The following is a 16,860-nucleotide window of genomic DNA, read 5'->3' as shown; positions in this document are numbered from 1 at the left end:
TGCCTGAAAAGCGTCATATCTAATGGTGCTGACAAATGTAACTTGGCTTGCCAAACAGGTCAAAAGACTGAAACTTTGGAATGTTCAGAATCTGGTGATTATTTATGCTTTTCTGTCTGCATGGATGGACGAAACAAGACTGAGTTTAAAAATAGTGAACAGATTTAGCAACTTCCTTCTGAAATTTGTGGGACTCTAATCAAGATATCTACTCACAACTTTAAAACATAGTGGGTTTTTTTTAATGTATGTGGCCAAGGATCATTCACATAAACATTCAGAGAAAAATGTCTTGTGTAATATTGGTCTAATACTATTACCAAGCTAATTCTGCTTCCATGACACTGTACATTGGAAAACATTCAAAGGGTCCATGCAACTACAATTCTTGCTAAAGTTACTTCTGCCTGTCCAAATCAGTAAACTATTCTGCTGAGTGTTTTCCAATTATTATTATTCCAAAACCTGACAAAGTAATACTTAATACATACTTTGTGAAAGTTCATTTGCAAAGCCTGTGTGCAGCTTGTAATTTAAGAGTTAAAAAGACTGTGCTCATTACGTATAAGTAATATATTTTTAATAACTGAAACAACTTTTTAAAAAATTGAAGAAATACACTTTAGCACTTTTCTTATATTTCATACACAGCCAAACCGCTCCTTTTACAAGTGAAAGAAAAGATGAAATTACTCCAAAGTAGGTATTTGGGAAATCACAGGATCACCGAATGTTAGGGGTTGGAAGGGACCTCCAGCGATCATCGAGTCCAATCCCCTTGCCAGAGCAGGACCATAGAATCTAGCACAGATCACACAGGAACGCATTCAGATGGGTCTTGAAAGTCTCCAGAGAAGGAGACTCCACAACCTCCTTGGACAGCCTGTTCCAGTGCTCTGTGACCTTCACAGTGGGGAAACTCCTCCTCATGTTGAAGTGGAACCTCCAGTGCTGTAGTTTATATCCATTACCCCTAGCCTTATCACAGGGTCCAACGGAGAAGAGCCTGTGCCCTCCCTCTTGACACCCAGCCCTCAGATATTTATAAACATTCATCAAATCCCCCCTCAGTCTTCTCTTCTCCAGACTACATAGCCCCAGGTCTCTCCGCCTCTCCTCAAAGGGCATGTGGTCCAGCCCCCTAATCATCCTGGTAGCTCTCCGTTGGACACTCTCCAGCAGATCCCTGTTCCTCTTGAACTGGAGAGCCCAAAACTGGACACAATATTCAAGGTGAGGTCTCACCAGGGTAGAGTAGAGGGGGAGGAGAACCTCCCTCAATCTGCTGGACACACTCTTCCTAACGTATAAAATACCGAATATTTTATGGTAAAGCTATGAAGAGTTTGCAAATGCCACAAATTCCAGCAGTGATGTGTATGTCCACTGCATCTATTACTAACTTTTGAGTTCAGGTTTTTTGACCTACATTTCACTTTTAAAAGCAGTTAACAAGACCTAAATTTCATTTATCAGTTTCCACGTATCTTTTCTTTTTAAGCAATTTTTCCTCATTTCATTTTTGGCCACAACTTTCAGAAAGGATGTGATTTACTTTTTTACATCTCCAACGTAAATTCTTCATATATTCACACTTTTGGAGATATCTTAGAAAAAAATGCACTTGTGTTTATAAGCCATTGTGGCCTCATCTTTTTGGGCAGTATTTTACAAGCATTACAACTGAAAGATGATCTATAATAGCACTTGTAAACAACCAGGGCCAGCACAATATGAGATACAAGACTGCAAGCACGGCTGCTGGTACCTTTTTTCCTCTACAATGGCCTCAAAGCTAGACTGATGGCTCTCTGGGCTTTTTGCCAAAACCACACACCAGATTATAGTAGAAAGAAGGGAAATAGGCAACCTGGAGTACAAAATTAAATCCTGACCTTATGTATAAGCTCTATGGGAGGTTTGGACAAATCAGAATGTTAATCTAGTATATAAGGGGGTGTAATGGGTTGGGGCAGATCCCCTCCCTACCATATGCAGAAATAATGACTCAGACAAACTGATTGCAAAAGTAGTGGAGAGTTTAAATAGAGAACAGTGAGTGTGTACAAAAAACGAAACATAGTGACAAGAAAGAAACCAAAATAAACCCAGAGAGACCCCAACCCCACCTGAGGGTGCACTCAAAACCCCCCAGGGCTCCTCCTTCTCCCCGCTACTGCTAGGCTAGTCTCAGCTGGCCAGATCTGAGACTGCCCATCCCCCCGTGGCCTTGGGCCTAAACAGGTCCATGGCCGGGAGATCCCTCCCCCAGTTACCAAGTCTTGGAGAGGGAAGGAAAGTGGAAGAGCCAGACCCCGCCGCAAAATTTGTAATGGTGCAAGGGATTATGGTAGAAATACATAATTTCCTGTGCCCACCCACTGGGCTGGACACAGGAAACACCCCTGTAGCAGAAGGCACCCAGCCCAAACTACGACAGGGGGGAACAAGGAAACTAGAAAAAAAACCCTTATGAGCAAAAGAATGTATAAAATCTTTTCTCTACTGTGTGTGCATTTTTGGTATTTCAAAACCATCAATCTTGAAAAATAATCAAATCTTCATGTGTAAACATGTTATTCTCAGAAAGTAATACTTAACGTGCATTTTAGTTATATTTTCACAGTGCACTTACTTTCAGCATGAGATAAATTATCTTTTTATGGCTTTAACCCACTTTATTCAAACCACAGACATTTCTGTTCCATAAAGTTAAAATATGGATAGTATATCAGAAAGCAAATTCAAAAGTGAAGGCTCAGAAGTTCTCTTCATCCTCTCAGACAAACAGGCTTTGTTTACATTTTCTCTCATACTTCACTGGAAATTTTCTTCTCATAAAACATATATGTGGACTCCTTTACAGAAACAACATTTTTTTAATCAAATTAGTGCTCTTCACAGGGCTGTTTAGGAGGAGTGAACATTTTTTTCTACATTTCAAGCAATAATACAGTATTACATCCAAAACAGAAAATGAGCAAATGTTTTCATAAAATTTCGCAGATGCTGCCTAAATTTAACTTAACTTCCTTGAAAGTTCTGTTATTAAGTTGTTTCTAGGAAACATATTTAACTTCTCAGTGGAGAATAAAAAGTATGGTGAAAAGACTAAACTCTGTTCTTCTGTATTCATATTGTAAATCTCTGTAGTAGTGTAATCAATTGCACTTGGATCCTTTGACTTTAAAAACAAGGTAAGAAAATTAAGATGTTCAATACCTATTGATACTCTATTATCTACCTATTAAAATTACAGCAGAACTCTATTATGTAAAACTACTAAATAAACACAGTAATGAGGAAAAGCACTTTAAGGTGTTCCGAGATGGAATCTTGACAATGAGATGCCTGAATCACAATGCTCAAGAAGCTTGCTTTACTGATCCTTATTTTTAGATTATTTATATAAGATAATCTACCAGTACCTCTAAGTGCACCTACAAATTGTTTCAACACTTTCTGCTTATGCTTGAATTCCTTTAGGCTTTTACTGAGCGACTGCCACAACAGGCTTGACAAAATAACAATACTCTCAATGTTAAGTGCAACACTACATGTAATAACATTTTTGACGGAAACAAATCCTCAGTTTTTGTTGTTTTCAATTTTCCCTTCATATCATTGCTTCCTGTTTGTTACACAGATCTAACACCTGACCAGTTGCAGAACAAATGTGATGAATTTGCAAAAATCATATAGAAAACTGGACTTTATGTGTTATAATGAATCAAATAATGAAACGTGGTATCACACCAGTCTTGGTATTTTGGTCCCTGCACACTAGAAACAGAGTAATAGGAATGGCTGGCTTACTGCTCTAACATATACTGTTCAAAGTAACAGAGAATTTATTTGAAACATAAACATGATATTCAGAATGAAGGTATGTTAAGGTTCCAACAATTTCTAAGCCTTCTCTCCTTACTTTCAAGTAAACTCACAAGTTACCATGAACATTTTGCATTACTCAATTATTCCAGCTCATACCTGCAAACCTGCCAGTTGAGCAGCGGACTTCCCTTTGAGGCAAAGAATGAGTGCCACAAACGCATTTAAGTCCTCCAGAGAGAGGGTACTGACCTAAAACAGATGCATAAATAACACATTATCTGAAGGCTTTGAAGAAGAACTTTCTGAAAATGGATGCCTATTGGTCAAACACATCAAACTCAAACCAGTGACTTTATAAAGTTATGATCACCACGAATGAATCGTCTAGGAAAAGACACTTAAGAGAGCAAAACACTTACTTTCACAACTTTAATGAAGTACATACCCCAATATCCGTGTATAGGGTATATTCATACACCAAACAAAAAGCCTACCCTTAAATATCTTCCCTTCTCCTATTCCCTTGGAGTTTCTTAATAGGAAATTTCTTCATCTCAGTAACACTAAGCATAGTAAAAACCATGAGATCAAACAAACACACAAACAAAAAACAACAACCAAAAAAACCCCAAAACTCCTCAATGGGCCACAGATTTGATGATCGTTAGGATTTCTTTTAAATACTTACAAGGTTATCTTTTAGAAACTTTAAAAATAATCTAAAATATTTCTATTACCTATTTCAGTTAAATTTCAGGATTTAACGAAACATATTCAGATTTATTTTTTTTTAGGCTACATATTGAAGTGGGAACTCAAAACTATAAGAAAACTAAACCTAAAATGTTCAAGGGGGGAAACATGAAGAAAAATCTTAAATTCATGTAGCAATTCACCCTAACGCTTCTATAAAAAAAACCAAACAAACAAACACCAAAAAACACCAAAACACAAAAACCCCACAAACCAACAAAAAAAAAAAACCAACCAGAGAATGAGGGCATTTACTGTTGTGAAAAATTATTCTCAGATTGTATACAGGCACATGATCACGTCAGGAGAAAGACAGCATCTCTAAGTAATTTGAACTGATTCCCTGAGAGTCCCTTGTAAGATTATATATGTGCACCAAGACCAAATATCTGTTGCAAATGTTAAAGCCATAAAGAGGTCTCTAAGTCAGATCCATAAAGAATTACAAGTCTTTTATCAACTGGAACTTGAGGGAAGGTTTCTCTTGCAAGGCGTGGAAATGTGCGTTATGGAATTATGATACAGTTAAAAGGCTGCCTAAAACTCTGCATTGCCTATTTATTTAACAGCTCAGTATTTGGGAGCATTTCAGTCTGTTAAGAGTTTCTATTAAGGCTCTTAAACATCAAAAAGTGATAGAAACAGAGGAGAGAAAAAAAATATCAAAGTATTTATGTAAATCAACAGAAAAAGAAAAAAAACCCAACAACAAAACACACCAAGAAGCTGTCTATAATTACTTCACTCAGTTATTTGCATAGGAAGAGTAACACATTTTTTCTTCCTCAAGATATAAATTATTCAACTACTAACGAGATTCCCCCTCCAATCACATCTTGCTTGTCCCACTGTAAAATACTTTCCCTTCTATGTTGCTGGTAAAACCTGAACAAGAATGTAAGGGCTACTAGAGAAGTTTTAGGCTTTCAAAATACTTCTTGGCATTCATTAAGTCTGCCCTGCAGCTAAGACCCTTTATTTCAAGTCAGGTGTCACCTTTGCATAGATAGCAACAAGAGAGGTCTACTAAACCTACACATTTTATAACTGCAGTAACAGAAAGACCAATTCTTAATACTTGTGACATTTTGTCCCAAAAAAAAGGCAAGCCAAAGATCACTTGCAAGTACAACAGCAAGCAAATGCCCCTAACAAAGCAGGTGAGCCAAAACACTTGCAAATATCAAAACACTTCTTTAGAGAAATATTCTATTCAGTAACTGAACTTGGCAAGTTATCACACTTTTGCGGTCAGACTCCTTCCAAAATGCTAAGAGCATGTCTTTGGAGGCTCTGTAGTTTGAACACATGCACTCCTTTCCACAACTTTAAAATCAGACTTAATATTTTACAATTTTTCTCACAAGTTTTGTTCTTAATTTGGATATTTGAAAATACTACTCTTCAAGTTGACATTTTATTTACATAGTTAAGATTTTCCTATTGGAAATTTTTTTTCTTCCTTTAAAAATATGCAGCTAAAATTTCCATTAAATTATTGTGCATACATTTTGAGGAAGCCAGACTGGATGGTCAGTATGCTGCATAAGCCTAAGTTTTAGGTTAGATTAAATGATATGTAATGAAGCCTTAAAGAAGTTACTTTTCTCTCGTGAGCCGACACAAATGATGTTAGCCCTCTTTGAGGCAGCCTACAATTGCTCTAATTAAATCACCTCTCTCTCTAATAGAAATACAAGACTGAAGTGCAAAGTAAAGAACTAGGCTGCATCTAGACAAGGATTGTTTTTTCAGCAATAAAACAAATGGAAGCAGTATGGCCAGCCCAAAGCATGACCGCTGACACTCTTGCTCTCAGGTTTTCCTCTCAAACACCCCAAGAAAACAAATGGACAGTATCAGACAAGGTTTAAAATAACTCACCAATGAAAAGGACATTCTAATCCAAATCAATTCCCTAGTCTCATTCACAGGGTGTTTTTTAGCAGTGCAACTCAGAGGACAGAAGAAAAATCAGGACAAAAATGGGACAGGTGTTGAGAAAGTAGCACTGCTATGAAAAGCCTTCTGTGAAGCTAAACCCTTTGCGTGATCTTTCTGCTATTTTTTTGTCAAAAATATGAGTTTGCAAAACAGTCTTCATCTATTTTTAACACTGGGTAAGAAGTTTTGAAAACCACATCCCTAATGAGCACTTCCCCCCCCCCCCCCCCCCCCCCCCCCATTTTATTAATATGCTGTGATCAAGGCTCAATAAATCCACATTTCTGGGTTCTGGGCAACCTCATCTAACAATTAAGCTACAAAAAGGTATACAGGATAGCACAATAAATGAAGTGGTGAAAACAGATAAATAAATGAAATTGATTTCATACCCAAATGTGAACAAACACAAAGCATTTTAAAAGCTAAGTACATAATATGTTATCTTTTTGAATTGAAACCACAAAGCATTAAGCTATGTTTAACAAGTTTCATCCTCAAAAAACTTTCCATTTAAATTCTGCTCTACAAAAATTAAACAAAAAGAGAGCTATGTGAACCATTTGTATAATTCCCATATATACTTCCTTAGTGCATCTTCTAAGTTTGAGCAGACATGCATGAAGTAAAAAGGTAAAGTCAAGGACAATTTGTTTTAGAGTATCATACCCTAGTATAAATCTGTTATTGAGGAACGTAAAGTCTGAAAAAGCAAAACAAAAGACAAAATGCAGTTCAGTGTAAGCAAAAGTGCAAGAGAACTTATCAGATTAGATAAAGGCATTATAATTTTCTCATCCTCAGAGAGGAAAATCAGCTTGGGAGATCAGAATTTGAAGGGTGGCTAGCGCAAACAACATACTAAATACTTGAAGAGAAATGTAAATAATGAAGCAATATTGTATTCATCTTCTGTTCCTTTTAATTATAATTAAGGTAGTCTGCCAAATGTTTGGAATTAGAAATGCTACTTAATGATCTGTTATTACTAAGATTTTAATGAGAATAGCCATGTCTTTAGTTCTGGCTTGAAAATGATTGACAATGTGGTATGAAACAGTAGGGAGAGCTGACTAAATACTTATATTGTCTCTCACATAGCCTGCAGAGTCACCTGAAAGAATGTCTTCTTTTGATGACACAAGGGAAACAAAAAAAGAGAAGCTTCAATTTGCAAAGGTCCCAAAAAATCTCTGTTCCTACTCTCTGTTGAACTGCCCAAGGGGCTTTGTCATGGGCATGTGAGAGTTATGAGTAACTACTTAAAAAACCTGAAGTACTTTTTGAACAAGATGATACGTGTAAAATGGAGTAATTAAAAACACTGTAATGCAGTATTATTGTATTTGATAACTATGCCTACAGTAAAGATTAAGAGAAAAATTCAACAAGCAAGTTTATTAGTTAATCTATCAGGGCTGACAGCTGAAGAAAAAGGAACTGTCCCAGTTACCTGCATCATAAGATAGGCCAGCAAGCAGCAGAATGCAGCAACAGGTGCTTGTAGAGCTTGGAACTCTTCCATCCTGTCCTGAAGGTGAAAGCATGCCAGAAATGTACCATACCGTTGCTTTTCCACATCAGGTCCTTTGGCAAACCACAGAGTTTTCAAATTAGGAGTTCCACCTACAAAAGAAATACATTATTTTATCTTGGCAGCAACAAAATAAAACGTATCTACCCCATTACAATCTGAAAGGAAATAAATGATTTGTGCTTGGCACGTGCCAGGACCACAGAGTTGAAGATAAATGTATTTGACAGAACTTGGCATTGGAAAAAAAATAAAATAAAAATGAAGGCTTGTAATTTGAACAAATTGTACTGAATGCAGGCACGCATAAGCAGAGTGGGCTGAATTAAACTGTTACAACAATATAGAAAACTTTGAGACAGCAGGCTTTTACCTTTTGCAAGAACAAAGTTTGCTTACAAGTATTTCCTTTCCCTCAGGGAGCCTTAGCATTAAATGAGGTTAGCTTCATTATAAAACAGTGATTCATCAGAAAACAAGCATACCTGTTTCTTCTCTCTCTCTCCTAGAGCTAGAATATCAGGCTCCTTGAAGGATCTTCACATTGCTCCCTTACAATCACCCATTTTAATGAACATACCAGTCAGTTATACCATTTGCTGGCCAAACATTCTCTACAAAACACTGTGCAAGTATGACTCCTCTGCAGCAGTTTCTAGTTTGGGAAGAAACCCCAAAGATTATCTGGTATTTTACATTCTCCAGGCTACTGTATAACACACTGTTGCAAACGCACACAAAAGAACTGTCAACGGTTAGGTTTAAGGTATCTTTCCAGACTTTAAGGTATCATTCACCATGGTCTCCAAATCCTTAATGTTGCCATCTCTCTACTTGTGACATGTGTGAAGTAATGTAAAATTTGCTCCACATTTAAATTCCATTTAATCTATTATCAAAATAAACACTAATGCACATGAAATAACAGAACAGCTAACTGGTTATGCCTAAGAATCCCAATTAAAGACAGAATTGTCCCATAAAGTATTCTTGCTCCTCTAGTTAAACAAAACAAGGTGTGAATTTTAACTGTGGACTAATTAAGCTACATTTGGTAACACCTTTTCCTTTTTTGTGTGACATGTAGCAGCTGTAGTCCAGTTAGGAACACTTGGTGATAATAAATTGTTAAAGTGACAAGGTGCTGAAATCTACATAGACAATGTTTATTTAGCCAAGAGAGCCCATTAACCAAATGGTACTAATTCTTTGGGGAGGGGGATACTAGAAGCTAGTAATTTCTTTCTAAATCTCCCCAAAGGACGTTTCTTTTACTAATTTTAAGACTAACTCTCCCATCCAAAATTTTAGCCATGTAATGAATTAACATCATAAAATGTATAGATTTCTCATCTTATTTTGTAAGGAAATAGAGATATTAAGAAAATACACCAGTTGCTTGACTGGAGTTAGAAATGCAGATTAGTGATCACCCAAATACTGGCAGTGAGCGGGCCAGTACAGACAGTAGCACTCACATTACTGGTTTCTGTACTGGCACTTGCTGCCTTAAGAAAAAACCAAAACAAAACAAACCCACAAACTTTTCCTACCAAAGGTAAGCAACTTGAATGTGTGAGACAATTGGATAAACTCAGTTTTGATGGTTTCTACTTTCCAGAAGGTTCCAAAACAGCTGCCTATGAAGAGATATGCCAAGAATCAGTTAAAGTACTCTTTCCATCTGTACAGTTTTGTTTTGTTTTTTTCTAAATTAATTGTATCCAGAGGTACACCTAATAATAGAAATCTTCCTTTCTTCAGAATAAACCCATGAACTACATTAATAATCAAGATTACATATCTATATTGAGAAAGCTCAACAAAAAATTCAAGACATTTCTTCCATAAACAGTTTCTTACACTTTGAGAAACAACATCTACTTGTGCCTGGGAAAAAGAGGTACTGACGAATTATGAGTGATTTACTCTGGGAAAGAAAACTTCACGCTACCTCCTTTTGGAACATACAAATGAAAAGCCTTATTTTCCTAAAAGGATCTCTTCTACAGGTAATTAAATTTCATGTAATACTCAAGAGAGATCCATTATATTAATCCTTAAATGCAAAATAAGTAAAACAAGAACAAATACACTAAAGCTTAATGACTCTCTCATCATGCATACAGCCAACGAGAGGCTTAAGATTCATATACAGTAGACCCTCCAAACTATTCTCTGCTCTGATTATATCCTCACTACATGTGTCAATTAAAAATCTCTGCTATAATTACATACTCACTACACACTTTATGTCAATTAAAAAAAAACATTCCTTAAAGAAAGAAATTTACTCAAAAGGGGAAGAGAACTATTTTACTTTCTGGACACATGTAAGTATTTATTATCCTTAAAAAAAACCCCAAACTGAGCAATAAATAAAGCCAAAACAAAATACAGACACACACATAAATACATATATATAAAATTGATACATCTTTACTGTGAGGATGAGTCAGGAGAAAATTGTCTATCTTACTGGGGTTATAGGAACCACAAGTTCCTATGAACGACAAAGAGATACTCAACCACTGCGTATGCTTATTCACAACATGCACAAAACTGGGTGAAAAATGCATTCAGTACTAAGCAAACTAGTCCTTGGAAACTCCAAGAGCATCACAAAACCCCTCCACAGAGGTCAAGAGGTACTACCTGCCTGAACACAAAAATGGACAACCAACAACTTAAGAGAAAAAGCATTGGCTGAATTATTTTTTTTCCTTTTCATGCACACATTTAGAAACATTGTCCTATAGAAAGCATCACAATAAACAAGAACACTTCAAGGGTATACATACATATTTACTTAATTTGTTTAATCTTCAATAACTGATTTATGAATACATGATGCATTAAAAACTTGTGGAATGCCTGAATACTATGGTATTACATGTAAATACTGAGCAGTAACTTTAAAAACATTATTTGCTGGGAACACTCAACATGCCAACCGCTGTGGCAAACTTTAAGAATGCCATAAATCCCAATGCCAATTAAATCTGACCATTAATGGAGCATTTCAGAGACAGCACTTTGAAAATAAATGTATTCATGATATATTCCTGTAACATATAATGAGTAGAATATTGAAAGTATATCAAAACTCCGTGGTATGAAGCCACAATATCCTAAACATTTTCAGAAATAAAATGAAAAGCAGAATCCATACAATTCCAGTAAAGACTTTAAAACTTCCCCTGTTCCATATAATCTGCATACATCTCAAATACAGCCAATGCTTTCACAAGATACGGATGTTATCAATATTTTCTTGGATCGCAGCTATTCTACCAAAATTCATTTATAAGAGATATTTTTTTTAATCAAATAAGTGCTGCTCTGTCAACATGTGGGAATCATCATGAACACATTCATTCAGCAGAAAGGAAACATTTCAGAAAGCAGAAACAGAGAATGAGAGTAAGTGCAAATGCTAATTCAGAAGACTGCCTCAAATAAATGCATATACATAATACATATGGTATTTTAAATGTATTTTAAGCTATCGTCTTAAAGCCTTTAGGATTCAAGATTTCATTTCAAAAGAAAAAAAAACCACCCTAACATTCAATTTATCACCTGCAAGCTTTTCAGAAGCAAGACAGTTCTGCAGTTTAATAAACACACAAAATATCAGTGGGAATTTTATCTTTTTAAAGATTAATACAAAATTTAAAATATTGATAGCTATGCTCATTAGAGTTCAAAGTTCATACAAGGTATTCTTTCTTCAGCCTTTTTCATTTAAATCCAATTCAGTAGAGTCAGAATTCCCCATATATTCTCAGTACACTTCTAAAGTAGTTGTGATGATGAGGTTATAATGTTTTCCAAATAAGATGAAGCAAAGGACCCTTCCAGATTTTCAAATAGTTTCTGGTAAGTTTTTTTGTCTTTTTGAGTAACCTGATCTTGATTGACAGCTCTGAACTCTAATTTCCTATAACTTCTTTAAATTTAGCTCTAAATATGATCCCTGTCTGAAAAATGTGATGCACTGTTGAGAACCTTATTTGGTGAATTACAAAGCCATGCTGTGGAAAATAAAGGATGCATGACCGAATGCAAGGCATACAAATATGGACTGCAAAAATTTTAGAAAAACATTTGTTCACTGAAGGAATGACAACAGAGCACTAAAAATAAACACTGTAAGTCGTCCTCCTCCCCCCTCTTAAGAGTCTACTTGAACAGCCTTTCATTACTGAATTAGTGAAGATTATGGCTGAGAAGCTGCTCTTTTTACAAACCAACAAACGCAGTGGTTTTAATTCCCGCTTACTGTCATCATGAAGGTAGGTTGTATATGTAGCACATTTTGCAGAGCAGCAGAACCCGAGTACATGAGATTAAGCGGATTCCTCTCCAGAAAGAAAGATACTGAATTGTTTGGGAAGGAAAAATTCACAACAATAAATACAGTATACTTGCCATGCAAATTGAAATGCAGCTGCGTAGGTTATTCCTTTGAGTTTTGTTTGCTTGTTTTACAAATGCATATTCCCAGAACACTGTATGCCGAAATAAAACAGTTGTACGGCACTGATCAACTTTTACTCTGCATATTCATATCCATTTGGAAAATTGCAGAGCAATTTCATGCTATCATCAAGTCAATTAGATAATCACTCTCCTAATATTGTATAAGGGATACTGGACAGTGAAACTAATGTATATCAAATGAAACCTTGTTTGTAATTTGTCTATATAAAACTCCTTTCTTTCCAAACAGTTCCTTTCAAAAGAATGTTGAGAGGGCTGATATAAAATAAGCAGCTGCTTTCCCTTCACGCCTGAATTTGAATACTCTCCATATGAAGACAAATGTACAACCTTAGGCCTCCTTGAGAAAAACTTACCATAACCTAGAAAATTAAAACCAAGTAGGCTCTAAAGCAATCCCTAACAGAAAGATACAAAACAAAACAACCAAAACCAACCAACAAAAACCCAAACCAAAATGATCAAAAAAAATTAAAAATAAAAAAAGTGTATGCATTTCAACAACTTCTGAGTTGGTATTTAGACCATATCAGAACAAGGACTGCTACAGAAGCTCTGAATGATGAGGGAAGCAGCACTGGTAATTACTCTCAAGAAGTCAAGTAGATAATTTCAATTAACAAGATATTAGTGGTATTGTATATCAATAGAACTAATTAATTTCATATGAATAACTAACAAAAGCTCTGAGCTCCTGATTCATAAAACAGCAGATGACTAGACAGAGAGAGTTGTGAAGTAAAGATGAAGGGGTTATGACTACAACAGCATGGGAAAATGAACAATTTTCCTTCTGAAACAATCAAAATTGCTACAGTACTGTTTGCTTCCTATCCTAAATTTGTATTGCATTATACATTTAATGATAAAGAGCTGAATAACATATACAAGGCTCAATCTTTTCACTGAAGTATATGACACTTCCTCATAAATGTAACATGTTCCTCATAATACTAATTTAATGAGGAATGTTTCCTTTACTAAAGTAAAGAAAATAAACCCACACAAAACACTTTATGCTTAAGACAGTAGAAACAGATTCACAGAAACAGGTAGCTTAAATATTTTTTCACTGAAAGCTGGATTCTCTTTCTGGTTGTCAAAGATGATAAAAAAATGATCCTTTTTTAACATTCTCCACCAGTCTCATTAACATATTCTCTCAAACAGCTTAATAGAATAATTTTAATAAGGCTCTCTGCATTCCTTATCCTGAACTCAGAGCAGTATTTAGAACCTCTAAGAAACTGTTAGTGTTTTAGTATTGATGTTTGAATCAGCACTGGGTTTAACAAGACATTGTGATAAAGTAGCTCAAAGCTCACTCCTATTATAATCACATAGGACAACTGAAAGCAATTTCAGGCATGCAGCACTTCTACTTTAGCTCCTTGTTCTCCACAGTTGTTTTGGATTCCATACCAAAATATGATGATAGACTGTATAATCTCATTTTAATGATGGTATCAGTTCAGATTTAAACACCTTTTTATTCTACCTGGAACAGGAGGTTCTACAGGTTGTATCAGCTCCGGCTGCTGCAGAGGATTTCCAAAATAGACAAACCACTCTTTTATGAAAGGATAGGCTCCACCTACAAAACACCAAACAAACAGTAAGAATTGGATCAGTAAGTCCAATGCAAGTATTGACACTATTGTAAAAACTGGAAGCAGTACCGATCAAGATGCTAAAATAACAGAAGGCACTTCAAAATTACTTGTTTGCTTAGCTTCTTTAAAAAGAAAACAAGAGAAAATCATTTTAGTATCTTCATGACAAATCATCAGAACAATTTAAGAGAGCTTGAACTCCACCTGGGTCAAGGCAACCCCAAGCACAAATCCAAGCAGGGTAGAGAATCAATGGAGAACAGTGCTGAGAAGGACCTGGAGGTGCTGGGTGATGAGTTCTGTGTGAGCTGGAAACATGCTAACAGCCCCAAAGGGAACAGCCCCAAGTTGCCCCAGGGGAAGTCTGGGTTGGACACAAGGGAATATTTCTTCCCCAAAAAGGTTGTCAAGGCCAGGCCCAGGCCTAGACTGCCCAGTGACAAGGTGGAGTCCCCAGCCCCTGGAGGGTTTTCAAAGCAGTGGAGATGTGGTCCCGAGGGCCACGGTTTAGTGGTGGACTTGGTCATGCTGGGTTAAGGCCTGGATTTCATGATCTTGGAGGTCTTTTCCAACCAAAATGATTTTTTGTTTCTGAATTATGTACTTATAAACATGAGTTTAGACTTGGGAACTGCAGCCAAAAAAGTGTGGAAAGAATTCTAAAATGGCTTCAGCCCATTTTAGGCCTTCCCATTCCAAGGCAGTTCGGGAAGCTCTGGAGGCATCTGGCATATTTTAAGGACCTACATGAGCTACCTCAGTCTCTCAAAGCTGTCACATTGCCACATATGCAGGCAGTCCTTAACAAGATTCTCCTCCCAACTTGCCCTGACATTTCCTGTGTCAAGGTTTGAGACATAATTTTTATAATAGCCTTGATGGTTATTTGAAAGCTGACAGCAACGGAATCATCCCATCATCAGATGAGCTTTTACAACCCATTGTTCCAGACTCTCTGTATCCTATAAAGAGATTGTTTATGTATAATAGCTCAAGTGGCTTCCAACCCTCTAACCCCAACTCTGTCCTGCCCTCCAGTAAAGAGCAGGGTGCCTCTTAAATAAAATGTCACTCCTTAATTGTGCATCTCACTACCCGATGCTTTAAAAAACAAATACACACACCCCCAAACAAAACCACAAATGAAAAAAGGATTTGAGAATTTTTGAAATGAAGTCTACCAATTTCTAGAAGTCAGTGCACAGCCATTCCAATGCAAGTCTTAACAAAAAACCCTAGAGTTATTACTGTTGTTATAAACGGTGCTTCTGCGTTCTGTTGAGATTATGCTTATGGCAACCAACTCACTGTGCCCTAAACTTCCAAATTTCCCAATTCCGTACCTGTTAAAGGGCACAAAGCACACAGATTCAGTTGTCCCTGGGCACTTGAAACAGTGTTTGAAAATCTTTTCCAGGCAAATCACACAGCTTTTTTTCCCCCTTTTCCCTTCCCTTTCCAGATTCACAGAACTGCAACTCTTAATTGCTCCCAGCTCTCATCCAAGTGCTGAAGGCACTGTTCTTAAAATTCCTGCCTTTTACCATCAATTACATGACACTACACTTTACTGCCCAAGCATTACTGATCCCACATTATGAACCATAATTAAACACTGCACCTAGCTTGAACCAAAACAAACCAGTCTCTCCAAAACTCTTTTTCCCTTCCTTCCATTACTCCAAAGAGTTTGGTCACATTATTTCCTGTTTTTGCTGATAGCTCAATGCTGAAATAAAAGAACAAGCAGTGTGCTATAGTGCAAGGGCAGGTCCTCGGATGTCAAGGATAAGAAGGGGAAAAGTGCATGACAAAATCTGTTTTATGGCCTTGCTTCGCTTTCCTTCCTTATTCGTGGACCTGCAGAACAGATTCTCAACAAAGGTGAGGAACTCAATTACCAATAGCTGAACTATGAGGGACACCATTTCATCTGGTTTGCCATGCTTGACTGTTCAAAACCTAATGACACTAAGAATAATATTAAAACTGCCTACATTGGGGAAAAAATAAAAAGTCTTAAAACTGCATTCCAGTAGCTGAATAGTCCCACATCTTGATTATAGATAATTGCCTATGATAATGCTATTTGATGAAAAAACCTCTTCAATTTAATATTCCAAACTCACTTTCAGAAATGTTCTGATGTTTTAGCATTCTAAGATTATTATGTAAATTACCCACTCTATACAATTTATTCCACTCTCTCAGCCTCCCACATTTTAGCTTGGCTTCTTAAGGAAGAATGTCTAATACAATTAGGATATCTGGTTTATAATTAATCCATGGATGCATGACTCTGTTTCAACTAAATCTGACAGAGACGTCAAATACCTAAGCATTTTCTGAAACTGCTGACTCAGCTGACAGGATCCTATTAAGGCACTAACTGAAAGGAAGGCAGGAAAAAGTCAAATTACCTGTTGTATCAGAACACACAGGATGACAAATCAACAAACAAGTAGCTATGAAAGTTAGAGATGAATAAAAAAGTAGATAGGATTTGAGAAGAGCAGGGGGCAACAGAAAACATACTTGAGAACCTCACATATTGCAGAAGACAGCTGTCAGAGACATAGGGAGAAGTTAAGAGGATACTAGGAAGGAACATGGAATATTAAAAAGCTCTGCTGAGGGGATTCTGGCAGGAAGAACCTACCAAAATGACTCTAGATT

The 16,860-nt window shown here is 36.5% G+C and overlaps 1 protein-coding gene across 2 annotated transcripts in view; it reads right to left on the bottom strand.

Moving 5' to 3' along the window:
- The window catches only part of FAM120B (family with sequence similarity 120B), a 54,758-nt gene that overhangs the window by 22,011 nt on the left and 15,887 nt on the right, over nt 1-16,860 (bottom strand). For both annotated transcript variants that reach the window (XM_054162817.1, XM_054162816.1), the window contains exons 4-6: nt 14,070-14,165; nt 7,985-8,157; nt 3,991-4,083 (exon numbers count right to left, since the gene is read on the bottom strand). In XM_054162817.1, the coding sequence (XP_054018792.1) occupies nt 3,991-4,083; nt 7,985-8,157; nt 14,070-14,165 (362 nt within the window). The remainder of the gene's footprint in view (nt 1-3,990; nt 4,084-7,984; nt 8,158-14,069; nt 14,166-16,860) is intronic.

Source organism: Dryobates pubescens, chromosome 6, assembly GCF_014839835.1.
Source record: "Dryobates pubescens isolate bDryPub1 chromosome 6, bDryPub1.pri, whole genome shotgun sequence".
In the NCBI taxonomy this organism is placed as follows: Eukaryota; Metazoa; Chordata; class Aves; order Piciformes; family Picidae; genus Dryobates; species Dryobates pubescens.
This window is presented reverse-complemented; position numbering and strand designations above follow the sequence as displayed.